The sequence below is a fragment of the Phyllobates terribilis genome, unplaced genomic scaffold (assembly GCF_046119375.1).
Source record: "Phyllobates terribilis strain yellow unplaced genomic scaffold, ASM4611937v1 Scaffold_7__3_contigs__length_470593459, whole genome shotgun sequence".
Lineage (NCBI taxonomy): Eukaryota > Metazoa > Chordata > Amphibia > Anura > Dendrobatidae > Phyllobates > Phyllobates terribilis.
The window spans coordinates 64835573-64858529 of NW_027362767.1; the positions used below are offsets into that span (position 1 = coordinate 64835573).

At 42.4% G+C, this 22957-nt stretch overlaps 1 protein-coding gene across 1 annotated transcript in view; it reads right to left on the minus strand.

Annotated features, from left to right (window-relative positions):
* Window positions 1-229: 229 nt before the first annotated feature.
* Window positions 230-22957, minus strand: part of BRF1 (BRF1 general transcription factor IIIB subunit) — a 250484-nt gene continuing 227756 nt past the window's right edge. The window contains exons 16-18 of the mRNA XM_073638665.1: window positions 5227-5278; window positions 2178-2322; window positions 230-579 (exon numbers count right to left, since the gene is read on the minus strand). Of these exons, the coding sequence (XP_073494766.1) occupies window positions 542-579; window positions 2178-2322; window positions 5227-5278 (235 nt within the window). The 3' untranslated portion in view covers window positions 230-541. The remainder of the gene's footprint in view (window positions 580-2177; window positions 2323-5226; window positions 5279-22957) is intronic.

Here is a 22957-nt window from a genome sequence, read left to right on the forward strand (position 1 = left end):
TGCCAGGTAAAACTTATGTATAAAGCAGATCCTTGGGGGCAGTACAGGATTGGCCTCACCCCCTCAGTACCAGCTCTAGGTATAACTCTGTATTTGTTTTGGTTGTAGCTGTTAAATAAAAACAGAAGAGGGATTTAGTCTAGCCACATTTCTAGGTAAAATTCTGTTTTGTTGTAGTGTAAGTGTATAGCTAAAGGGTGAATGTTACTAGATAGAACACAACACATTATTGTTAAATCCATGCTCTCACTGGTTTAATACTAAGTACAGATTTATCAAAACAATTACGACATAAAAATAATAATAGCAATAGAAAAAAGGAAAGCTACAACAACATAAGTTTCAAGTACTAGTAACCCATTAAATGCTTATGGGTCCATGGCCAATGAGAACTGACCAAAATGAATGGAATTTTGTAAGATCAATTACAAAACTCGAATTATTTGTAATTGTGCTGATCACAGAACAGCATAATAGATACAAGTCCATATATTACATAATCACTGGATAGTGATCTCCGCTGTTATCCACACCACGTTAGTCAATAACCATCATCATCATCCAGCTCACAGCCATAATCTGGAAAAAAAAAAAAAAAAAAGCAAAATGTTACACTTAACGTGCAGCTATATAACAATGGCATTGAAGGAAGTGTTCATGGTTATTGTCTTGTTAATCATTGGATTTACGGGGAGATTAAGTCCTAGCATGCCATAAATGCTACATGGAGACAAAATTATGGCCGGCTGATAAACTGACTCGCTGGTAAAGCAGCTTTAAGGTTTGTAAATTCTCTTATCATCTTGTTACTTTCTTTGGAGTAGTAAAATGGAAAACGATAAAAGTCTCAAAAATGTGCAGATAAAATGAATGGATGCTTTGAAACTTTTTTCTTTTTTAAAAAACATTTCAGCTATTATTTTTGCTAGTCAAGTTGTTCAGTTGTTTTTGGGTGACAACCAGCATGGTTGCTGCTATAGCTACATAAAGCGTAACTCTGCTTTATGTCTATGAGACTATGCCCAGTAATATATTGCTTCTTACATCCAGGAGAAATGGATAACCCTGGTAGGAACTGTAACACCAGCCATATTTAAGTGTAAAAGATCTTTAGATAATATTCTTAGGAAAAAAAAAAAAAAAAAAAGTCACATTTCTTTAACCAAACCTTAAGAAGTCATCAAACATTTTTGTTAAATTGTGCACAAATCAAGAGGTGCATTTAAAAAAACAAACAAACATGATACCGACCTGCTGACTCCTCACCACTTCAGCGCCACCATTCTTGTGCTCATGTTGGACTGTGAGTGTCTGGAAGTGATGCTATTCCGACTACGTGCATGTGACCCATGTAGCCAATAACAGTCCTCAACAGTCATGTGCCGACCATGCTACCATCATAGTGATTGGCTAAAGCAGTCACATGTACATGATCAGAACCTCATCACTTTTAGACACTCCACTAAAAAACAAAGGAACAAAAGCAGAGTCACAATTAGTGGGTGAGCAGAAGTTAACTTTTATGGATTCCATGCTTAATGCCCATCTTTAAAAATTGTTGGATGACCCTTTTAAAGTTTTGCAGAAAACTTGACAACCAAGGGCTGCAGCTTATTTTACCTTTATACAAGGCAGTGAGGGATAATGGGAAGACTGTGGTGTTCTGAGAATATTCTGCTATCTTCTGCTCCATTTTGTAAGAACAGAGAAATACTTTAGAGTGGATGTATCATCAGACTATGCTGACATGTGTAAGGGCAGCATAGCATAAGAGACAGGATGGCTCTTCTAATAGTCAAGACAGTACAAAAGATATTGTGCCATTTGGCTGATCGAGTCTGCTTTAAAGACATACATGACTACATTTGGTCTACTTTAAGGTGTCAGAAGAAGATAAGGAGTCAGCATTGAGCATGAAGATATGCTGGCGCACCCCAGGCTGGAGTTGCAGAGGCGACCGTCCGATGCCTGGCAGCTATTGTGCATGTGACCTATCAATTAGTACAGGACGTGCACAATCCCTGAAGGATTGCCTCAGCAGCTGTCCCATCCGGCGGGAGCAGCGTATACCCACACTCGATGTCACACTGAGCAGAAGAGAAAGACCCTGCACAACCCTTTTAAATGCCAGTCTGTGCCCACAGAGATTTAACCCAGTGCCATATATCTGTACTTACCGTTGCCTCCCATCAGCTGAAGTGCACTGACACAATACTCCTCATCCTCCTCCTGCTCTTCTTCCTCTGCTTCTTCCTCATGGTTATATGCAACTGGTCCACTTTCCACCACAACAGACGGATTCTCCACAGGGCTGCTGGATTCCTACAAAATAAAGAACAACATCAGCTGCATGGGTGAGGATTGGTCTTTAGTATGTATTACTATATTCAATAGACTGCTGCCAGACAACTCTGCAAAGAGCTCATCTTTGGGGGGGAACAAAGGATCAGACATGTTCAGATCCCATCTCAACAGCAGATATTGCGGCACCTCCATAGATATTAGATAGGGGGCACCACTGACTATCTGCCAGCATGCAATATCTCTGTTTTGTCCTGGAGATGTTGGTGGAGCAGTCTGGTCGCCTCCCTAAACATTAGCTTTGAGGGATGGATTGAACGTTATCTAATATGTATAGTCAGTTATTCCAGACCTGCTCTACTTATTGTAAATGAAGATGGAAAGTTACAAGTGTCAGCTATTTTGCGATCCAAAGAGAACTGCAATAAACACGGAAGTGTATTTGTTCACCCATGTGCACTCAGAGATTATTCCATAGTATGTTTAGGCACTTGTTCAGTGGCTCCATAGGGACTTACATCCGAACCCCCCTGCAAAACGTGATTCAGACATATACACCAATGGGGTCATAGACGATAATGGTGCTGGCAGAGTGAATGTGCGCTCTGTCGTGCATCATTTTCGGGCATGTACGCCTACTGGAGGCGGACACTCAGACATAGTAGTCTACTCACTTACAGAGATATGCCAGTGCAGCAGCTAAACAGAGGAGGTTAGAGGCCACTGATACTAAGAAATAAGAATCCAGTCTATTCTAGCAAACAAGCTGTTAGGAGAGAAACCAGAGGACTAATATCTAAAGCAAAAAATCCATTTAAAAGATTACAAAAAACTCTTAAGATTATATTTCTCCAAACGAGCCACTTCAAGGTGCAATGCCTGCTTATGGAAGTTCACAGTCATCTTGGAGATTTGCTCTGTTCTATGCCTACAGAAGTTCAGTACTAAACCAGTCATAAATAACCAATCCTAGAAAAAGGGATTAAGTGGCACAGGAGAAACTTTGTTCTTTTGGACGGATCATGCTGAGAATTTTCATCCAGTATGAGAAATGCAAGAGAGTGCTGTGGAACCCAAAATAAGCTGCTCATTGACTTGAGAAGTCCACAAGAAGAAAAGAAATGGTCTAATTAAAATGTGACCTCTTCCTAATTATCCTGCCTATTTCCATCCTGGAGAACTTCTATAAATTTGCCATTTTTGTAATGAAGAGTAAAAGTGATAATGTGTGTCCCTGGGCAGAATACTTTACTGTCTGCCAAGATTATATTGCACTTTATTTCTACTCTTTAAAATGCTGTTATATAAGTATTAAAGGTATATGATCACTTGGAATCTCAGGCAGAATATGGAATATTGAAGTATGTCCATCTGCAATGTGTGTGAAAATATTTGCCTGGTATTATTTTACAACCCTCCATCATGAGTACTAGGTGCAAATCTGTGGGACATGTAGCTGATAGGTGGAGTACAAGCGGCTGATCCCACATTGATCTGATATTAATGAAGGGGCTTTAATGCACTGGAACTGGCACAGCGCCATACATTGTGCAGCGTCTGTACATAGTACCGCAGAAAGAGATGGTGTATAGAGTAAGGCTTTGTGCACAGAGTTTTTGGAGCAGAAACTCACCATGCGCATCTCAAAATTCTTCAATAACTTTTGAATTTCCACTCTGAAAACTAAAAAAAAAAAAAGACCCTAACAGCATGTGCACACAGTTTTAGGAAATGGATCCACTTAAAAAAAAAAAAATCACAAAAATTATTGAAGATTATTTCTATAGTTAAACCTCTTTATATCTTCAGTTTTTTGAGCGTTTTTTTTTTTTTTCCAACCTCAGGTTTTGAAAAATTTGTCATTTTTCACCCCTTCAAGAAAAAAAAAATTCTGTGTACACACGCTCTAATTGTCCTTTAACCTGATCTAAAGTGGTCTGGATTTTCCAATTGCACATTCTTAAAGGAGTGGTGCTCTAAAACAGGGTTCCCCAACTCCAGTCCTCAAGGCCCACCAACAGGTCATGTTTTCAGGATTTCCTTAGTATTGCACAGGTGATAATTACATCACCTGCACAGGCAATAATTCCATCACCTGTGCAATACTAAGGAAATCCTGAAAACATGACCTGTTGGTGGGCCTTGAGGACTGGAGTTGGGGAACCCTGCTCTAAAAGGTTTACCATAATAACTATGAAGGGAATTTACCTGATGAGACAACCTTTACAATTAAAGAGGTTCTATACTTTTCAAAATTGACTGCATGTGCTATCAATTTGTAACTTATGTCCATTATGTACAGAATGGCCATACCCTTTGTTTTCGCTACTCACTATCATTCACCTTAATGCTAGGGCTATATGGAGATTTTGGCTGCAACACAGGTTCCATGGCCAAGGCCATGGCTATATATGAAGCTTAGGATCATCTGCTAGAACATAAAATGATGGTTTACTTTACAAAACATCTCATTTTAATGACAGGCAGCCAAAGGGTATTTAATATTTCACATGGGATGATTTCAGTTCTATGCATTAAATGTCATTCTCGTTGCAAGCATCTGTCACTAGAACAAGACAATCCGGGCTCGTTCTGCGCTGGCAGACTAATCAAACAGCGGGTATTCCTTATGATTGACCCCAGACTGGCATATGTGCATCTGTACGTGAGCTCTCTCACCACGGGGGAACACTGTTCTGGTATCTGGTGAGTATATGTGTGTATGGAGATGCATCTGTTCACAGTAACCACACAGTAAAAGTTCTCCCTGGCTTTGTATGGAGGGTACATGAAAATAATCAACGCCCAGATCACTGGAGCCAGCCTAATGGAAGCGCTGTAAACAAGACACGACTTCAGTCTCTTTGCTTCCCAGCTGTAACTTCCCCTGACCTTTATTGTAATAAAATGCAATCTGACAGGTACCTGCTCCACTGCTGCCTTCTTCGGTGGTTGCGTAGAAACCAACGGCCTTAATCTGAAAGACAAAATAGAAAGTGATCACGGCTGCTCCTTGCAATTAATAAAAGATGAAGGAGCAAGCAAAGCTCAGCAATACCAACAGGCAGCAGTACATATGACCTGCAACAAATAATATTCACAGTATATTGCAAGAATAAAGCTGTGATGTCAGAAGAGCAGAAGCATTATAAACACCCATCCCTGCAGTATACACACACACTGGCGCTGATTCACTAATCCCGTCTACTAAACAAACAGTGTATACTTACACTACATAATCCGAAAATGCTCCACATTTATCACAATGGCTCATGCAGAATGATAAATCTGGGGCAGCTTTAGACATTTTTTCTAACTTTACACCACTCCTTTAGCTCCTAACATTTGATGTACTTTGCATTTTAAACCACATTTCCTTATTGAATGAGAAGCAAAAAGTATCTAATACACAAGATAAATGGGTATGAAACTTGATGCATCGTTAAAATGCACCAAACATGGGTCATTTTTTTTTTTGTTGCTAAGTTCTAGATGCAAACGTTTTGTAGATCTTCATGCCTCACTACAACACTGCCGGTTGCTGATAATTACGGTACTAGTCTTCCTGTATAAGTGACCACCATTTAGCACATAGTGAAGTTATCACTGGAAGATCTTAAAACAAAACCAAGCAGTTTTCTCCAGTTTTCTGGTGTAAAAGTTATTAAAATGTCACAATGTTTTTTTTATTCACACTAGTCCCAGCAGATCCTCCAACTTTTGAAAAGTGGATGTAGCCCACGCATGATGGGGGCAAGGCCTTACAAATTCATGATGACTTATGCCACAAACTTGGCACAAAATATGAGAGAAATGTCTAGCCGCTGAATGGAGAACATTTCTGGTAGCGTGCATTACAGTTGAAAGATGCATCAAATTAATTAAGGAGCAGCACGCCTCAATTAATGTGGCGCATCTTCATCAAGACTGGCATACAAAACACCAGTATTGATACATCAGTGCCTTACTTTAGCCCCTGCAGGAGCTGAGGAGTAGCTTCTGGTAACTATTGTACATTATATGTTGCCTGTGCCACCCAATGGTCCTGGTCATTTGCAGGAGAAACATGGCTGTTACTTGCCAGATTCACTTTAAAGGTCACAGAACAAGGCTCTGAAGAGTCCTGGCTTAATGGATCAGACGCATGCACTGTCTGCTGCATTCACAGTTTATGGGACTGCGTGAGATAGCAGATTACAGTGCTCTGCTTATTCCAGCACTCCCATGGTTTATGAATTTTAAGTAGGTGCAAATAACTTTCACTGTATTTGCAGTATTTCTTGGGGTATCCTATGGATAGGGAATAACATACCATCTTAGGAAAAAAACAAAACCTTTAGCTTATTTTGAAGTCTACTATGTACAGTTATTCATAGGGGATGTTGAAGTCATATGGTACATTATCACAAGCGTGCGAATTGTAAAATATTTTTTTTTGACAGAAATAATGCATTTGGATAAAAAACAAATCCCTTTCCCCCCTGAAAGCATCCAGATCTTTTAAGAATGTGGCTTCTTCCCAGATTTACTCTGTACAACAGTACCAAGGTCCCATTATGGCTTCTGCCGCACATCAGGACACCTGTTGTGCAGAAAACTGCAACTCAGCCCTATTCACTGGAACGGATCTATGTTGCATGTCCCTGCACAGTAGGTGGCCAGGAACACTGCTCTGCAGGAGAAATACCAAAGGAACATTGATCTTCGTTTTTGAGGATCGATCAATATGTTGTGGTATATACTAGTAATATGCTTTAACATTTGAAGGTGAGAAAATCGAATAAGACGAAGGAAACCGACCAAAACTGCTGTATACAGTATTGTATTCCCAGTTCTCATGTCACTGCATCAGTTTATCACTCAGTAGTCTGGGAACGGTTGGTACAAGTTATGTCCACCATTTTAAAAGCAGAATAAAATTGAACATGAGGAAAAAATGAGAACTCAAGAGAAGGCCCATACCATGTACTTCATAGATTAAACATTCTTTACAGCTGTTACAGATTCGGTTTTGATTTTTTTTTCCTGGCACAAAGCTCCAAATCCCTTGCACATGCAAAAATTGCATACTATTCTGGCTGCCCAAACCCACCACCACTAGGGGGAGCTTAGGAGTCTACTGCATACAGATTGAACCCAGTATGTACAGTATATATATATATATATATATATATATATATATATATATATATATATATATATATATATATATATATATATATATATATATATATATATATAAATCAGTGCGTGCCAGAAATTTTGCAAAATAAAGTTTCACACTTCAGTTTAAAAACTGATATGAAGTATGGTATGTGGATTACAATTTTTTTGACAGAATTATTATTACTACAGCCAGACAATTCTGCAAATCTATGCCTGCTCAAAGCAATTCATTCCCCAATTTTTTTTTTTTTTTGTTTAGACTGGCGTGGGCTTACGTTTACAGATGTAGCAGCAACCAAACAAACCACAGCACGTTACACTGCTAACCAAGTGACCCTATGCAATGTGGTCTACAACGTAGGTGATAAATGAATCATTGCTGGGAATCCAACCGCTAGAACCCCATCAATCACAAAAATGGGGCCTGGTGTTCTTCTATATGAATGGAGCAGTAGTGCGTACACATGACCACTGCTTTATTCACTGTGTATATGAGCTGGGGACACAGAAACCTGTTCTCGAGATTGGTGGGGGTATCTATGGTCCAACCTCCAGCGATCATCCATTTATCACCTATTCTATAGATCAGGGGTCTCAAACAAGTGGTCCAAGGGCTGCATGCAGCCCCTGAGGCTGCTTAATGCACCCTGCAGGCACCGGAGCCCCCTGTAATGATTGCGGCCTGGTCCTGAGGGCCGCCAAAGTCAGTGATTATTTCCAGTTGAATGTTCTACAAGTTAGGGACCCGGATGGGCCATTACTACAAGATGGGGACCGGGATGGGCCATTACTACAAGATGGGGACCGGGATGGGCCCTTTACTACAAGATGGGGACCGGGATGGGCCCTTTACTACAAGATGGGGACCGGGATGGGCCCTTTACTACAAGATGGGGACCGGGCTGGGCCCTTTACTACAAGATGGGGACCGGGCTGGGCCCTTTACTACAAGATGGGGACCGGGCTGGGCCCATTACTACAAGATGGGGACCGGGCTGGGCCCATTACTACAAGATGGGGACCGGGCTGGGCCCATTACTACAAGATGGGGACCGGGCTGGGCCCATTACTACAAGATGGGGACCGGGATGGGCCCATTACTACAAGATGGGGATCGGGATGGGCCCATTACTACAAGATGGGGACCGGGGACACATTACTATAAGATGAAGATGGGGACCGGGGACACATTACTATAAGATGAAGATGGGGACCGGGGACACATTACTATAAGATGAAGATGGGGACCGGGATGGGCACATTACGACAAGATGGGGAGCGGGATGGGGACTTTACTACAAGATGGGGACTTTACTACAAGATGGGGACCAGCATGGAAACATTACTACAAGATGGGGACCAGCATGGAACATTACTACAAGATGGGGAACAGGATGTGAACATTACTACAATATGGGGACCGGGATGGGAACATTACTACAAGATGGGGACCGGGATGGGAACATTACTACAAGATGGGGACCAGCATGGAACATTACTACAAGATGGGGACCAGGATGGGAACATTACTACAAGATGGGGACCAGGATGGGAACATTACTACAAGATGGGGACCAGGATGGGAACATTACTACAAGATGGGCACCAGGATGGGAACATTACTAAAAGAAGTTGGTCAAAATTACTATATGGTGCTAATTGTAATAAAAAAAAAAATCACTGTATGTGGCCAATTAGGGGACACAAAAAGTAAATAAAAATTGTAAAAACCGTACCAAAGCCCATAAAGTGAATGCATTTAAAAGAATAAAATAAAAAAGCCAAAAATGCTCAAAAAATGATCCAAAGGGTGTATAAAAAAAACAATACGGTATCATTAAAAATTTCATGTCATCGTGCAAAGAATGTGGCCCTTCAAATTCACATTTTTTCTATGTGCGGCCCAAATACTTAGCAGAGTTTGAGAATCCCTGCTATAGATTCTGGTTGTCATCCTCTTAAAAGGGTTGTTCACCACCGGGCAAACCCAGCTTAATCAATTCAGGGCTCCACAGAGAGTAAAAATAATATATACCCACCCCCCCGCTGCGATGCCATTCCAACAATGTCAGTGCTGCTGTTCGCGGTGGGTGACGTGACATTGGTGTGTCACTGGATCACTGCGGCCAATCAGAAGCCACTGATCCGCCGGTCCGCGCAGACATCGCTAGAACGGTGCCGCTGCAAGAGAGGTCTTTATTTTCTATAGTGCCCTAATTGATTAAATGGACAACCCCTTTAATTGCTGTTCTTTTTGTTAGTAAGACCTTGTGCTCCAGGAGTTACACATATTTATTAAGATTCTGAAATAAGTGATTCTCTGGAGACGGGAGAGACTTTCCCCAGTTTCACTTAACAAGAATAGAGCTAGATTGCTTTTTCCACGTGTCCTGACCTTTGAGAAAGCGAGCAGCTGCTGCCGTGGCCGCCATATGGAGCCTTATCTTCCTGGCTGCCATTGCTGCACCTACCCACCATGCAGAGGCGGTGTGCTGTAATGTGCCAGAGCCGGGTCATTTTTCAGAGTGACCGAGGACGATGCATCACTGCAGTCAGCGATAGGCAGCTCCTTTCATTCTCTAGCCCATGTTAATTTTCACTTCATCTCGCTGGCAAAGAAGAGGAGACAAATGGAGAGGAGGGAGCAAAAGACGAACTGAGCGCTTTAACAAAGAAAACTTTGAAATGGGGGAATGGCTGCTATAATTTGGTCCCTATTATAGAGAGAAGCAGGTTGTGACAAGGCCTCGTGAACAAAGTCTATAAAGGCTTTGGGAATTTCTACGCAACTGTGCCCTGTCAATGTGTCCATTGTAAAGGAACATATCATTACCAACGGTATAACCTCAATTACACAGACAACTCCAAAAAGAAGGTTTCCCGGGCACATTCCTGTGCACTTACGGATGACAGGACGGAGGAGATTTATGTAAATTATACACATATATGATGATCGTAGGAATTTTTTATTCCATCAGCTCTCTATCTCTCAATTATTATTCAAGGTTTATATAGCACCAACATATTCTGTGGCGTGCTACAAGCTCATTCCAGATCCCCCGCCAGATCTTAGATACAGATACTAAAAGAACAAAAAATATTAAAATGTAATACAGACTAAATAAAAGTCAGAGACCGATCTGTGCGTTCCATAAAACTGTATATTTACAGGCGACTCCAGAGAAGATCATCTTGCAGGAGACATGCGATTTATCCTCTATGAAGAGTCTTCATAACCAGACGCGTGTATTAGAGCGAGTTCATTCAGAAACTATTTACTGTAAATTAGTAAGGATATTCTGCATCTAATGAGAATTTGATGACTAGTGGGCAATGCTTACTAGAGGTTTATGGATGCGAACTTACATTCCTGTTACCAAACGGCTTTTCATTCACTATAACTGGTCACAACACTCGTCCCATGTAAGTCAGTGAGCCAGATCCTGTCTCCTGCTGTCTATGGCCCATGTCACCGCTGTAAAGCATTTTTAATCTGTAAAGTATTAGACTTCATATGACACATTCCCATTAAATAGTAGCCCACAGTAACATGTAATGGTCATATTGTCTTCTATAACACCCATTATATAAAGGACTGCGGATAAATGAAACACGAATGGTCTATACTTAGAGGTCAGTAGTTGGAGATGATAAGTGCATATATCAGAAGCGGACCACTTTCACCTTGTGCCTCTCTACGCGAAACAAATACACGTGTAATGAGACCCCTCCTCTCCGTGACCAACTTCAGCACCAAATTCAGAAAAAGCCTAAAACGTTTTTACTGTTCCTAATGCACAGACATAATGCACACAATGATGTCACAGTGCAGGGATAATGCACAAAGTGACATTACAACACAAGAATCATACAGCAATATCACAAGTTAGGGATAATGTACCAGTGATGTCACAGTACAGGGATAATGCACCCAATGACGTCACAGTACAGGGATAATGTATCCAGTGATGTCACAGTACAGAGATAATGTACCCAATGGTGTCACAGTACAGGGATAATGTACCCAGTGATGTCACAGTACAGGGATAATGCACCCAGTGATGTCACAGCACAGGGATAATAATACACAGTGATGTCACAGTACAGGGATAATGCACACAGTGACGTCACAGTACAGAGATAATGCACACAGTGACGTCACAGTACAGAGATAATGCACCCAATGACGTCACAGTGCAGGGATAATGTACCCAATGGTGTCACAGTACAGGGATAATGCACCCAGTGGTGTCACAGTACAGGGATAATGCACCCAAATGGTGTCACAGTACAGGGATAATGCACTCAGTGGTGTCACAGTACAGGGATAATGCACCCAGTGATGTCACAGTACAGGGATAATGCACCCAGTGATGTCACAGTACAGGGATAATGCACCCAGTGATGTCACAGTACAGGGATAATGCACCCAGTGATGTCACAGTACAGGGATAATGCACCCAGTGATGTCACAGTACAGGGATAATGCACCCAGTGATGTCACAGTACAGGGATAATGCACTCAGTGGTGTCACAGTACAGGGATAATGCACCCAGTGATGTCACAGTACAGGGATAATGCACCCAGTGATGTCACAGTACAGGGATAATGCACCCAGTGATGTCACAGTACAGGGATAATGCACTCAGTGGTGTCACAGTACAGGGATAATGTACCCAATGATGTCACAGTACAGGGATAATGTACCCAATGACGTCACAGTACAGGGATAATGTATCCAGTGATGTCACAGTACAGGGATAATGCATCCAGTGATGTCACAGTACAGGGATAATGCATCCAGTGATGTCACAGTACAGGGATAATGCATCCAGTGACGTCACAGTACAGGGATAATGCACCCAGTGATGTCACAGTACAGGGATAATGCATCCAGTGATGTCACAGTACAGGGATAATGCATCCAGTGATGTCACAGTACAGGGATAATGCACACAGTGATGTCACAGTGACAATACAACACAACACAAGAATTACACAGTGATACTACAAGTCAGGCATAGTGTATAAAAACGACATGTACATTGTGACATCACATGAAGGAAAGAAAAAACAAAACAAAAAGGATGTCACGTGCAAATATAAAGCACATGATGTCCCAGAACGTGCATCCCTGGCATAATGCAGAGAATAATACATGCAGCAGTGGTCACCATGCAGTTCCATAGAAAGCTTTAGAAAGGTCTGCATTCAATTTTGCACACCCCTTTCATGGTCCGTAGACATCACTAATGGCATTTTATACCTGGGTGGAAAAAGGCTCTTATTTTTATTGTATGGCCCATTCCTCAGACTGTAAGCTTGCGAGCAGGGCCCTCACTCCTTTTGATATGAGATATACTTATCCTGTATTGATTGTATAAGTCCCACCTAAAATTGTAAAGTGCTGCGGAATATGTTGGTGCTATAAAAATAAAAATTATTATTATATTATTATTATTATTAGCAGCACCTGAGCCCGCTACTCTGCTAGTCATGCCCATGTTGTATCTCTGCTTAAATGCATTAGCAAAAGGCTGACAAGTGCACGAAAGTCAGATTGCAGATTACAGTAGGCTTGGCCAATGACCTGACATGTACAGGCAGTAGCAGTAGCAGACATGTCTGGGAGCATATGAACATAAGGCCATACTTACTGATACTAAGTGATACAAAGTCAAAAGGGGTTATATGGCGACTCACTCCCAAAGCAGAATTGAGAGGCAGAGGCAAAGCCCCTGAAAGCACCACCTCACTGCAGGATACAGATAAGACCCACAGGATATGATTGAGGTTGTAGAGATGCAAATACTGCTGACCATCTTCTTGCTCACCTATCATCAGCGAGGGAGTGGATGCTTAGTATTCTCCATGCACACAATCAAGCCTTTACTGCTGCTGTGGCAGGTGCCAGATGTCACTTTCCTAACTGAACAGCAAATGTCCATATGCAGAAATATCCAGTAAGAGACCCTCTAATAACAGTGTGTGTTGAAGAAGCAAAATCGGCTTCCAATCTTCAGCTGGATTTTCGGGCCAACTGAACCACTGGTGTTTTTTTATATCCATATAGATCAGCAGAAACTTTCTCCAGATCATCCGTGTCTGCTGTTTTGCTGCTGGTCAGTCATGTACATGATTATATAATACAGTGTAAGCTACTTTACCAGCTGGAAAATGAGTTTGGGAAAAAATATCATGCTGGGTCCCACAGTATTTCAAAATGAGCTCACCGCAGGCCCATATGCTTGGCATAATCACAGCCCTTTACAGCTATAAATGTCTGGGAAAAAAAACAAGAGATGGGGACAGGAATGGCACTCAATATTACCAATTAAAATTCCATTTCTAAGTACAGCACTATGCTCATCCGAAGACGAGCTCAGCTGTAAAATAGCAGCACTCTAGGAAGATACGAAGGGGAAGCGTTCACTTCTGTAGGCGGCTTTGTAAATATGAATAAAATGTCTGCTAGGAAAAAGGCTCTCTGAGATCACCACAAACATTCAGACAAGTTTGCCTGATGAGCTCCCGGATAATCATGTTTTCCCACTTGTAAATTTAGTTGTTTTTTTTTCTTTTCTTTTTTTTTTACCTTGTGTTTATACATTGCTCAAAAAAATAAAGGGAACACTCAAATAACACATCCTAGATCTGAATGAATTAAATATTCTCATTGAATACTTTGTTCTGTAGAAAGTTGAATGTGCTGACAACTAAATCACACAAAAATCATCAATGGAAATCAAATGTATTAACCAATGGAGGCCTGGATTTGGAGTCACCCCCAAAATGAAAATGGAAAAACACACTACAGGCTGATCCAACTTTGATGTAATGTCCTTAAAACAAGTCAAATTGAGGCTCAGTATTGTGTGTGGCCTCCACGAGCCTGTATGACCTCCCTACAATGCCTGGGCATGCTCCTGATGAGGCTCAGTATTGTGTGTGGCCTCCACGTGCCTGTATGACCTCCCTACAACGCCTGGGCATGCTCCTGATGAGGCTCAGTATTGTGTGTGGCCTCCACGTGCCTGTATGACCTCCCTACAACGCCTGGGCATGCTCCTGATGAGGTTGCGGATGGTCTCCTGTGGGATCTCCTCCCAGACCTGGACTAAAGCATTAGCCAACTCCTGGACAGTCTGTGGTACAACGGGACGTTGGTGGATGGAGCGAGACATGATGTCCCAGATGTGCTCAATCGGATTCAGGTCTGGGGAACAGGCGGGCCAGTCCATAGCTTCAATGCTTTCATCTTGCCGGAACTGCTGACACACTCCAGCCACATGAGGTCTGGCATTGTCCTGCATTAGGAGGAACCCAGGACCAACCGCATAAGCATATGGTCTCACAAGGGGTCTGAGGATCTCATCTCAGTACCTAATGGCAGTCAGGCTACCTCTGGCGAGCACATGGAGGGCTGTGCGGCCCTCCAAAGAAATGCCACCCCACACCATTACTGACCCACTGCCAAACCGGTCATGCTGAAGGATGTTGCAGGCAGCAGATCGCTCTCCACGGCGTCTCCAGACTCTGTCACGTCTGTCACATGTGCTCAGTGTGAATCTGCTTTCATCTGTGAAGAGCACAGGGCGCCAGTGGCGACTTTGCCAATCCTGGTGTTCTGTGGCAAATGCCAAGCGTCCTGCACGGTGTTGGGCTGTGAGCACAACCCCCATCTGTGGACGTCTGGCCCTCATACCACCCTAATGGAGTCGGTTTCTAACCGTTTGTGCAGACACATACACATACACATTTGTGGCCTGCTGGAGGTCATTTTGCAGGGCTATGGCAGTGCTCCTCCTGTTCCTCCTTGCACAAAGGAAGAGGTAGCAGTTCTGCGGCTGGGTTGTTGCCCTCCTACGGCCCACTCCATGTCTCCTTGTGTACTGGCCTGTCACCTGGTAGCGCCTCCAGCCTCTGGACACTTCGCTGACAGACACAGCAAACCTTCTTGCCACAGTTCGCATTGATGTGCCATCCTGGATGAGCTGCACTACCTGAGCAACTTCTGTGGGTTGTAGAGTCCGTCTCATGCTACCACGAGTGTGAAAGCACAACCAACATTCAAAAGTGACCAAAACATCAGCCAGAAAGCATTGGTACTGAGATATGGTCTGTGGTCCCCACCTGCAGAACCACTCCTTTATTGAGTGTGTCTTGATAATTGCCAATCATTTCCATCTATTGTCTATTCCATTTGCACAACAGCATGTGAAATTGATTGTCAATCAGTGTTGCTTCCTAAGTGGACAGTTTGAGTTCACAGAAGTTTGATTTACTTGGAGTTATATTCTACTGTTTAAGTGTTCCCTTTATTTTTTTGAGCAGTGTACATAGCATTCAGGCTGATAAATCAAGGCTGCAGTGTAAAGCTTTGAAAGGAACAGAACAGCAAGGGCTTTTGAAAGCAAGGCTATGTTTATCCATCATATACTTCCAAGGGAAGCTTCTATCGAAAGCCACTATAGTGAGTCACAATGACCATTGACTCACATTATGTAAAAAAAGGAAGTATACTCCAAGGTGTATATACTTAGATATACATTTTTACCATGTCCTTCCACCTAGGAAAATGTAGTAGTGAAAATATGCCAATGCATACAGTTTCAGCATATGCCCAGATGACACTACTTTGGCATATGTTATGTGTACGGAGCCTGTTCACACTTGGTGCATACATTGAGAGCTTTCCCAGTATACGACACAAAATGCACATAAGCAAGATGGGATCTGAGCTTACAGAAGGGTCTTTAGACCACCTCAGACTCCCATGTGACAGTCCAGATGAGCTGGAGCCTCTGATCACAGCTGTGCCCCGGTGAGACAGCTAAACAGTAGGCATTAATGAAGGAAAGGAAAAGCAGGCATATGATAAAATGGTAGTAACCACAACCTCAGGGCTGCTGCTCCGGCTGACCACTGCCTGGCACAGACCAGTGATCACATAAGAGCCATTACAAAGACGCCATCTGTGAGTAAGGAAAAGGATTTGCAATAAGAGTCACATGTATCTGCAAATAAAACATAGAAACGGAGGTCATATGTGCATATAAATCTTACATTTCAGGTACATGATAAAAGAATATAAGGAGGTTACAAGTATGTCCACAATTTAGAGTTGAGAATTATTCAATATTCTTGTTGCTAATGTTTCGCTTAGGGCAACTAAAGCAGTCACGCTGCATATACAATGTTCCCGAAATTACCATTTCCTGACTATATAGGTAAAGGTCTTTTCTTATAATAACCTTCAGAGATCAGTGCTGTGAAATCGCAAGTACAATACTGCTACAAGTGTGTTATTTTCACGTAGAGCATTTCTGTGCCACCGATTGTGTAATGCTGTATCCTATTAACTCACTGCAGCTTTCAGGTCGGTGGAAACTGATCCATCATAGCTGTTGAATAGAAGCCATAATGCTGGTGTGAACAGAGCCACGTCTATTCCTCAATTCCCCCTAACAGGGCAGAGAACACCTGTGGCAATGTCTATGCACGGACATTAGCGCTCTGACATTATGAAATTGTAACCTGTTGAGAGAGTTAGGAAGCACATTGTTGGCTTTTCAATTTCAAAAGTTCCCTCATCATTAAAAGGATTGGTGATTACTCACAGATTGGAGAGGGGCCAATCACTGATTCAGAGAATGGGGCCCGGAAATGCGCTACTGCTCCGTTCATTCTCTATGGGCCTGCAGAGCATGGCAGTGTACAGCACTCATCTTTTCCGAGCAGTCCTCTGGAGAATGGAGTGGTGGCGCACATGAGCTGCCAATACTCCATTCTGCCCGGGGACTTCTTCTAATCCACAGTTTATCACCTATCCTTTGGGTAGGTGATGACTTTACATGATGGGTCATTCTCATTGTAGGCACTTATGGCTTATCTAACATATAAGCAGTGTATACCTGATGAGTGAAGGTCCCACCTCTGAGACCAAAAGGAGTCAGGCTTGTGTTTCTATTTCCCATCCACTGCATTCTCAAGATGATATGGAAGACTTTTGGAGTTATGTAAAGGGCAAAGGGTTGTGGTGTGACGTTCTATATTTTATGGCCCGTGTACGGACCGAGATTTCCTGACCCAAACTAGCAGCCTCATATATGCCTATTAGGCCACAAGATCCTTGGCCAGTCGGAAATGGCGCTTCATTCATGGACCATGAAATATGGATGCGTGAAGTCCGCCAAATTCTTATAGACTTCAATAAAGAGTGATGAGTGTAAGCTCGCCATTAATTTCTGTGGGGACAACCAGCTGGCTGGGCATAGGACCACCATTTTCCTCATTGGTGTGGGGCCACTAAGAACGCGTTACAGTCAGTATTTATAGTGACATACTAGCACCAAATAGCATTGTGGCAATGGTTGGAAGTACATTAATAAGACCAGACCTACTGTATGTGCAAAACTACCATAAAGGAGGATGGTGAGGTCGGGAAATCACAGACATTGATCTCTGTCCAATAAGACACAACGGTCCTGGAGAAATAACACATTTACCCTGAAGATTAACATTCAGAAGAGAGAGGACGGTACACAGGTTACACGCACAGAGCACAAAGCTCACATTGTACGGAGGAAATCTCGCTGAGGTGTAAACATGTACGAACACCTCGAAGACTTGTACAATTCTAATTAAAAGTAACGTTGCCCAACATATTGTTTCTCTAGTGGGACATAAGGTATTAACGCCCACGTTGGGCGTGTTATCGATCTCTGAAAGGTTAACAAGTAAAAACAGTTTATTTCTGAAAAAACAGGCTATTACTGAGCATCAATGTTTGACTATAGGGGACCTGTCAGCTTGGGAATGCTGTGCAATCTATGAGCAGCTTTTTATAGAGGAGGAGCAGCACAAATTAGTGTATAGGTTGTGTAGCACTCGCTACCTCCATCCCATAGACCATGAGCGAAACAGTGGTGCATGTGCAAGACCATCGCTCCATTCAAACGGGATCCTGGGGATTGGTCGAGGGTCCCAGCAGTCCTACTCCCAGCCACCAGTCTGATCTATGTGATCACCAAAACAATGTGGCAGTAATGGTGGACTTTTTCTGGAGACGGTGCGATCTATGGATGATCACGCAGCCACCAAAAACACAAAGCAGTGCCATTGGCACTATAATTCTAGCCATCATCGGGGATCAGACATGACATCAATAGCATATCCTAACGGCTTAGCAGAATTCTGGGCAAGTAGATCGGACACAGAAACCCATCTTGTATCTACTCCTAGACCCGGTCATGGACACTGCTTCCAAGGCCATACAACATCAAGCAGGTCACTAGAAGTCTAGATAATCCAGTAACTAATATTTCATTGGAACTATTACCAAATCAGATTTATTTTGATGCATCCAATGATCCTGGGAAATTTCCATTTAAGATTACATAGGACATGACTATTACTCATAACTAAATACGTTACATTTTTGTTTCGTGGCAGTTTTATATGTTTACGGAGAAAGGAGGAAAGATTTTTAGAAAGCAGCGGCCTGCAGTACATGGATCCCTGATGTCAGTACAATTAGTGCTACGCACTCCCTGCAAATGTCAAACTAATAGAATAAGTATTTAATGCCTGAATTAGAATACACAAACAAATCACATCATCCAAAAACAGACACATAATGAAATCAGTGACTATTAGCTACAGGCAAGAGGGGAACAACTGTAATTAACTAGGTTTAACTGCTGCAGACCCAAAAGTTAGGAACCGTTCAACGGTAGACGGGTGCGGACAAGTACACCCCTGGGCTCAGAATCTAGTAACACCGAAAACCTGAACGACAACTGATCACATACTGAAAGGCTTCATTATAAGTTATTCTAGCACCAATGTATTTTTCCAAGAAAATTACACAGATTTGTCCCCCAAAAAATGGTATTTCCAAATGTTAGACTGCAGCTTACTTATATACAGACCACCAGATCTGCTGAAGGAAAAGTTGCACAGCTTTCAGAGACTTCATGAATAGTAAAATCCATCTAGAAATGCAGCAAGGAACATCACTATAGGCTGTATCACTGTATACGTTCACATATTTGCCAGTATGAAGAATGGGAAAGCTGTGACAACACCCATATGAACACATGGTGGGCATATTGTGGTCAAAAGGGGGCAAATGGTTTACAGAAAAAAACAAACAATAAAAGATGAAAAGACACATCCTGTTGATCAAGGGAGTAGATACCGTATACAATGCGGCTGCTATGGGACCCCAGGGGCAGCCTATGCTGGGTAGACGACACCTCCCCAATACTGAATTCCCCTTTTTAGTAAAGGTGGCCTAAGGGATAACGTTTCTCCTTGTGGAGAGTGACATGTAAAGCCTGGCATGTCAGAGTGCGGAGACTTATACGGCATGCATGCTATTCTGGGAAATAAAATATGGAAATTGTCTCTTCAGACAGGAAGAGGATTACAACTCTTCTGCCATCTATTGGAAGCAGCTATCCAAAAAGTCAATATTGACCCTTCAACGAGCCTTGCAATATGACTTAGGACAAAAGCCAAACCAGATCAGATCCCATACTTTGCACTGAGGAAGGGCAACACCCCGAAACAACATGTCTGCAAATTGAGTTTCTGGTTTGGCTTTTATCCGAAGTTACAGTGCAGACCAAAAGTTTGGACACACCTTCTCATTTAAAGATTTTTCTGTATTTTCATGACTATGAAAATTGTACATTCACACTGAAGGCATCAAAACTATGAATTAACACATGTGGAATTCTATACTTAACAAAAAAGTGTGAAATAACTGAAAATATGTCTTAGATTCTAGGTTCTTCAAAGTAGCCACCTTTTGCTTTGATGACTGCTTTGCACACTCTTGGCATTCTCTTGATGAGCTTCAAGAGGTAGTCACCGGAAATGGTTTTCACTTCACAGGTGTGCCCTGTCAGGTTTAATAAGTGGGATTTCTTGCCTTATAAATGGGGTTGGGACCATCAGTTGTGCTGTGCAGAAGTCAGGTGGATACACAGCTGATAGTCCTACTGAATAGACCGTTAGAATTTGTATTATGGCAAGAAAATAGCAGCTAAGTAAAGAAAAACGAGTGGCCATCATTACTTTAAGAAATGAAGGTCAGTCAGTCCGAAAAATTGGTAAAACTTTGAAAGTGTCCCCAAGTGCAGTTGCAAAAACCATCAAGCGCTACAAAGAAACTGGCTCACATGAGGACCGCCCCAGGAAAGGAAGACCAAGAGTCACCTCTGCTTCTGAGGATAAGTTTATCCAAGTCACCAGCCTCAGAAATCGCAGGTTAACAGCAGCTCAGATTAGAGACCAGGTCAATGCCACACAGAGTTCTAGCAGCAGACACATCTCTACAACAACTGTTAAGAGGAGACTTTGTGCAGCAGGCCTTCATGGTAAAATAGCTGCTAGGAAACCACGGCTAAGGACAGGCAACAAGCAGAACACACTTGTTTGGGCTAAGAAATGAACATTAGACCAGTGGAAATCTGTGCTTTGGTCTAATGAGTCCAAATTTGAGATCTTTGGTTCCAACCACTGTGTCTTTATGCGACACGCAAAAGGTGAACAGATGGACTCCACATGCCTGGTTCCCACCGTGAAGCATGGAGGAGGAGGTGTGATGGTGTGGGAGTGCTTTGCTGGTGACACTGTTGGGGATTTATTCAAAATTGAAGGTATACTGAACCAGCATGGCTACCAAAGCATCTTGCAGCGGCATGCTATTCCATCCGGTTTGCGTTTAGTTGGACCATCATTTATTTTTCAACAGGACAATGACCCCAAACACACCTCCAGGCTGTGTAAGGGCTATTTGACCAAGAAGGAGAGTGATGGGGTGCTACGCCAGATGACCTGGCCTCCACAGTCACCAGACCTGAACCCAAGCGAGATGGTTTGGGGTGAGCTGGACCACAGAGTGAAGGCAAAAGGCCAACAAGTGCTAAGCATCTCTGGGAACTCCTTCAAGATTGTTGGAAGACCATTTCCGGTGACTACCTCTTGAAGCTCATCAAGAGAATGCCAAGAGTGTGCAAAGCAGTCATCAAAGCAAAAGGTGGCTACTTTGAAGAACCTAGAATATAAGACATATTTTCAGTTGTTTCACACTTTTTTGTTAAGTATATAATTCCACATGTGTTAATTCATAGTTTTGATGCCTTCAGTGTGAATGTACAATTTTCATAGTCAAGAAAAATCTTTAAATGAGAAGTTGTGTCCAAACTTTTGGTCTGTACTGTATATTGCAAGGCTTGTTGAAAAGTCGATATTGACTTTTAGGATTCTTGCTTCCAATAGGTGGCACTAGAGTTCAAGTCCTCTTCCTCTCTGAAGAGACAATTTGCATAGTAAAGGTGGCAAACTTTTACACAGGTCAACAGAAGAGATTCTGGTAAAACAAGGATGGCTAGGAGGATCAATTTAGTTGTTGACATGGACACTACTACTAGTGATTAGTGTTGAGCAAGTATGTTCAGTCCAAGTATGCTCGGGCCGAGCTCCGAGTATTTACAGCTGCTCGGTGATATGTTTGAATCGCTCCCGTGTGCATGATTTGCGACTGTTTGACAGCTTTATTCCATGGGAGGAATGTCTATTTCTTACACATTCCTCACATGTAATAAAGCTGTCAAACAGTTGCAAATCATGCACACGGGAGCGATTCAACCATATCACCGAGCAGCTATAAATACTCGGAGCTCGGCCTGAGCATGCTCGGACAGAACATACTCGCTCAACACTACTAGTGATTATTATGGGTGAGATGACGACCGATTGGACATTTTTGTTACTACAATTATTGCATGAATGTGTTACAGAAACTCCCATAAAAGGATTGACTAGGTAAAAAAGTAACTCAAAGTCCCCCTAAAAGGCCCCTAAATATTTTCATGAAGAATTAAATGACCTTAGCTAATAAAAAAGGGGTTGAAAATAAAGAACCGTTACTTGTACGTCATGGTTTCTTTGGGGTCCTTCTGTTACTACACGGCGTCCCGCATGCAATTTGCCACGATTTCACAGATTGACAAGAGATCTGATGAGATGAACTTCACAATTTTCTGGCTCATCTGGCCGGTGTCAGGAAGCAGACACAAAGCTTGTAATATCTAGCGGGTGTGCAGGCCATGTTACAAGTGCCTTCCTTCTGCCAGATGGTTGTTAGGAGGCCGAAATGAAAAGACAGAAGCAGAAATAAAACTGTCACATCTAATCAGTCACAGAGGCCGTGTCATCAATACAGGTCCAAGAAGCGCAGGCAGAATTTATCCAGGTTATAAATATCACCTGCACACCATATATTGTCTACTGCGCTCACAATAATGTACGGCTCAATAATAGCATTACATGGCAGCGCAGATGATTATTTACTCCTGGAAACGTTGTTCTAGCTTCACTTGCATGAATGCAATTTTCACACAAAAGAGAGGTTTTCTATGTACTGGTCGGATCAAAGAAAAGTGCACGTCACCGCTACCATATAATATGCCATTA